Here is a 4,435-nt window from a genome sequence, read left to right on the forward strand (position 1 = left end):
ATGCTAGAGTGGATGCGGAAGAGGAAGCATAGAAGAGGAACACTGAGAACACGAGGGTTACGTGGTTCAGCCTTACGACCTACATCCACGGAGGAATCCCTTAAGGGCTACATCTTTATTGTATGAGAGTGTAGTACAATAACTTCCTATGTTACAATGAACCCTAACATGAGTATATATAGGTGACTAAACCCTAGACTACTAGTACAAGCAGGAATGGGTTGGGCCTATTACATTGGGCTAATATGTCTAATATATATCTCTAACACCGAGTGCATATACGGGTCGGATACGGTTGTTGTTTTAAGAGGAACCGAATAATCGGTTCGGGTTTCGGGTTACACAATAAAAAATCGGAAAAACCCGACCTGACCGAATATTTGATAAAATAAAATAATAAATCACTGTTACCACTCAGTTTCAGTCAGCTCTAAGCCTTGTCGTCTGGGACTTCGGGTAGTGGAGTGGGTAACGTGCTGGACTGGGCACAACTTCCCAATTTTAAATCCAACCATTCAAATTTTTTTTTTTTTTAATTAAGAAAGAGCTGTTGATCAACGGTTATAAATATTAGGCCTCAATCTACTCTACCGTACAGCTCCTAGCACAACACAGAGAGTCAGAGATTTCAAAATGACAAAATCAACGGTTGAAATTAAATTACTATCAAAATCTAACGGTCACAATTAAAGATGAAGTGATCAACGGCCTGATATAATCTCATATCCCAACACTCTCTCTCACTATTCACTATTCAGAGTTCAGTGACTTCAGTCTTCACTCTTCACCGAATCAAGATCATTGATCAAGTGATCAACGGCCTCAATCTCTTCATTCTTCACCTAATCACTCTCTCACCATATCCATGGCTTCAGACCTCAAACCTCAATCACTCTCTCTCTCTCTAATCGCAATCTCATACCTCTGTCTCTCACTCTCAAAGAACGTTCTCTGCATCTCTCTCTCTTTCTCTATCTCAGATTCTCAATCTCAAATCCTCAAAACCTGGAATCACTTCACCAAATCCTCTAGTCTCATACAGTCACACGAATGCTCTCTGCCTCTCACTCTCTAATCTCTACAGTCCCTTCACCAATTTCATACGAAATCTCAAGACTCAAATCTTCATCAGTCTTCAATCTTCACCCTTTAAAAGCTTGCATCTTCGGTCTTCTCAACAATGAACAAACCACACTCTCAAACTCTCAGTTCTCACTTTGCCTCTCTCTACTCCAAGGTCCAAACCCTAGCTTCTCACTACAAGTTCTTCACACCTAGCCGCCACCGCCGCCGTCGCCACCACCAACAGCCACTCCTCTCCCTGCCGCCGATCATATGGGTTGAACCTAGGGTATGTGTTCTCCTTTTCTCATCTCTCTTTTTTTCAATCTCTCATTGATTATATATGTTATGAAAATCTACTGTTAAAATCAAATAAACCCTAAGTTTTATAATTTGAAACCCTAACTAGAAATAGTTGAAACCTTAACCATTTACTTTTGTTCTTTGTTCAGTAACTTAAGTTGTTTGATTAATTTTGTTCCTATTTAAATTTTATTCAGGAATTGAAAGTTGTACATGTGGGGTTTTCAGTGTCTTCAAACTTGAAATTAACACCCACGGTTTTTTAAGGTATGATTTTTGTTTCCCTTTGTTTTTTGTGTTCAAAGTTAGGATTTTGTTCTTTTTTTGTTAGAGATGTAGAGTTGATGCATGTAACTTAAGCTGTTGTGGATGTGTTCAATGTTTCAGCTTTTATTAATTAGTAAAATTTATACTATTAAAAATCAAATAAACTCCCAAGTTTTTTGTTCTTTGTTTATTTGTTTGATTAATTCTGTTCCTATTTTAATTTTACTCAAGAATTGAAAGTTGTTCAAGTGGGGTTTTCAGTCTTCAAATTCATAACTCCAACACCCCTAGTTTCTTTAAGGTATGATTTTTGTTTCCCTTTGTGTTTTGTGTTAAAAGTTGGGATTTTGTTCTTTTTTTTTTTGTTAGAGTTTTATGTAGAATGCTGTTATCTAGATTCAAGTATCAAAGATTTTCCTTTTTGGTTTGTTTGATTATTATTATTAATTGTTAGTTAGCTAATTTCTATGTTTGATTTTTTAGGTCATGGATTCCTCCATTTCTACACAAGCGGATGGTGCTGCTGCCACCCAAGCAGATGGTGCTACTGCCACTGCCACCCAAGAGGCTGCTGCTGCAACCCAAGTTGAAGCTACTGATGGTGAGTTGCCCCTAGTTCCACCTAGTGTAGTGAGTAAGACTGGTACTGGTAGTGGTAGGAAAAAGTCTTTAGCTTGGAATCATTTTGAAAAAGTAAAGGTAGACGATGGTGTCACTATGGCTGTATGTAATTATTGTAAAAAATCATATCTGGCTGATAGTAAGAGTTGTGGTACTAGTAATTTATTAACTCATGTGACAATTTGTCCTAAGAACCCTAATAGAGAAGATAAAGGGTAGAAAACCTTGGCTTTTGTACCCAAAAATGATGGAGATGAAGGGTTCAAACTTGTGTCAACAACTTTTTCTGTTGAGGCTTCTAGAAAGGCACTAGCTGAAATGATAATAATTGATGAGTTGCCTTTTAGGTGTGTTGAGGGTTATGGGTTTAAGAAATATGTAACTACGTTACAACCTAAGCTTCGTGTAAAAGATATTCCATCTCGACAAACTGTGGCTAGAGATGTAATTGGAATTTATAATAGTGAGAGAGAGAAGCTGAGGAAATCCTTGAAGGGTTGTAGGGTGTGTCTTACTACGGACACATGGACTTCTCTACAAAATTTGAATTATATGTGTCTCACATGTCACTTTATTGATGATACTTGGAAGTTGCATAAAAGAATTTTAAATTTTTGTCAAGTTGAAGATCATAAGGGGGAGACTATAGGTAGGAAGATTGAGATGTCTTTGCGTGAGTGGGGTATTGATGGCATATTCACTTTGACAGTGGATAATGCTAGTTCCAATTTAACCACAGTTAAATTTTTACAAAGGGTAACAAAAGATTGGAATGGGACAGTTTTGGGAAATGAGTTAATGCACATGAAGTGTTGTGCCCATATCCTAAATCTAATTGTTGGGGAGGGTTTGAAAGAAATTGATGCATCTGTTGATAGGGTGCGTGAAGCTGTGAGGTATGTGAAGTCCTTGCCTAATAGAAATCAAACCTTTAGGAATTTTATGGAGAGGTTAGGTATGGAGTCCAAGAGTCTTCTTTGTTTAGATGTACCTACTAGGGGGAACTCAACTTACCTTATGTTAGAAACTGCTGAAAAATTCGAGAAAGTATTCCTTAGGATGGACTTTGAAGATGATGGTTATTCATCATATTTTAAGAGCAAGGAAGATAGTGGTGGTTTGGGATCTCCTTGTATGAGTGATTTCCAAAATTGTAGGGCACTTGTGACTTTCTTGAGGCTTTTTTACAATGCAATAAAGAAGTTTTCTGGCTCTTTGTATGTGACCTCAAATGCCTTTTTTGATGAAATCTTTGTTATTCAGGAGAGTATTTCTCATTTAGTTAAATCCCAAAACACCCTCTTGAAAAACACAGCCACAAACATGCAAACTAAATTTGAGAAGTACTGGGGGGAAGGTGATAAGATTAATCCTCTTTTCTATGTGGCTGTTGTTCTTGATCCACGAAAAAAATTGAGGTTTTTGAAGTTCTCTTTTTCTAAAATTTATGGGAATGAAGTGGGGAGTGTGATGGTTGATAAGGTGAAAGCTCTTTTAATGAATTTGTATACTTTTTTCTGTTCTGTTAATTCCCCAAATGTGGAAGAACCAAGTGGGGGTGAGAGGACACCAATGGTGGTAGGTGATGCAAGTGATCCATATGTGATGGTTCACTCTCGGTATGAGCTTTTCTTAGAAGCTGAGCAATCTATAGGTTGTAGTAATGAGGTTGACAAGTATTTAGCTGAAAATTGTGATGGTAGAAGGGATGGAAATTTTGAGGTGTTGGGGTGGTGGAAGGACAATTCTAGTAGGTACCTAATGTTGTCCAAAGTGGCTAAGGATGTGCTGGCTGTACCAGTTTCGACTGTTGCATCTGAGTCAGCATTCAGCACCGGAGGCCACATTGTTGATCCATTTCGAAGTTCTCTCTCTCCTCTCATGGTTCAAAACCTTGTATGTGCACAAAATTGGCTTCAATCCACGGTACCAATTTCTCATCGCCAATCAAGGGATGAGGTTGAGGCATTGGAGGAGGAATTTCATGATTTAGGTAATATGTTTAAATTCTAGAACCTATAGTCTATGTCTCATGTTCAAACAAAATTTAATATGTTGTATTTATTTCCTTTTCTTTTCTAGTTTTAAATCAACAGTCATCATCAAGTGCATCAGCAAGTACCAGCTCCAAATTGGGTTCTAGCTTAGGCAAACGACTCATAATTAGTGTTGAAGATTGATA

At 37.6% G+C, this 4,435-nt stretch overlaps 1 protein-coding gene across 1 annotated transcript; it reads left to right on the forward strand.

Moving 5' to 3' along the window:
- The first annotated feature begins 1,180 nt into the window (after positions 1-1,180).
- On the forward strand, positions 1,181-4,073 carry LOC115985318 (zinc finger BED domain-containing protein RICESLEEPER 2-like). Its single transcript, XM_031108274.1, has 4 exons — positions 1,181-1,351; positions 2,116-2,355; positions 2,473-4,007; positions 4,055-4,073. The coding sequence occupies exons 1-4, from the start codon at positions 1,181-1,183 to the stop codon at positions 4,071-4,073; spliced, it is 1,965 nt and encodes a 654-aa protein (XP_030964134.1).
- The last annotated feature ends 362 nt before the right edge of the window (positions 4,074-4,435 follow it).

The sequence above is a fragment of the Quercus lobata genome, chromosome 4 (assembly GCF_001633185.2).
Source record: "Quercus lobata isolate SW786 chromosome 4, ValleyOak3.0 Primary Assembly, whole genome shotgun sequence".
Lineage (NCBI taxonomy): Eukaryota > Viridiplantae > Streptophyta > Magnoliopsida > Fagales > Fagaceae > Quercus > Quercus lobata.

Bases quoted from the DNA above. Each gene is read 5' to 3' on its own strand.
- LOC115985318 (XM_031108274.1), top strand. From the start codon at position 1,181: ATGAACAAACCACACTCTCAAACTCTCAGTTCTCACTTTGCCTCTCTC. The intron at 1,352-2,115 runs GTATGTGTTCTC...TTGATTTTTTAG, and splicing joins TCATATGGGTTGAACCTAGG to GTCATGGATTCCTCCATTTC. The intron at 2,356-2,472 runs GTATGTAATTAT...GATAAAGGGTAG, and splicing joins ACGATGGTGTCACTATGGCT to AAAACCTTGGCTTTTGTACC.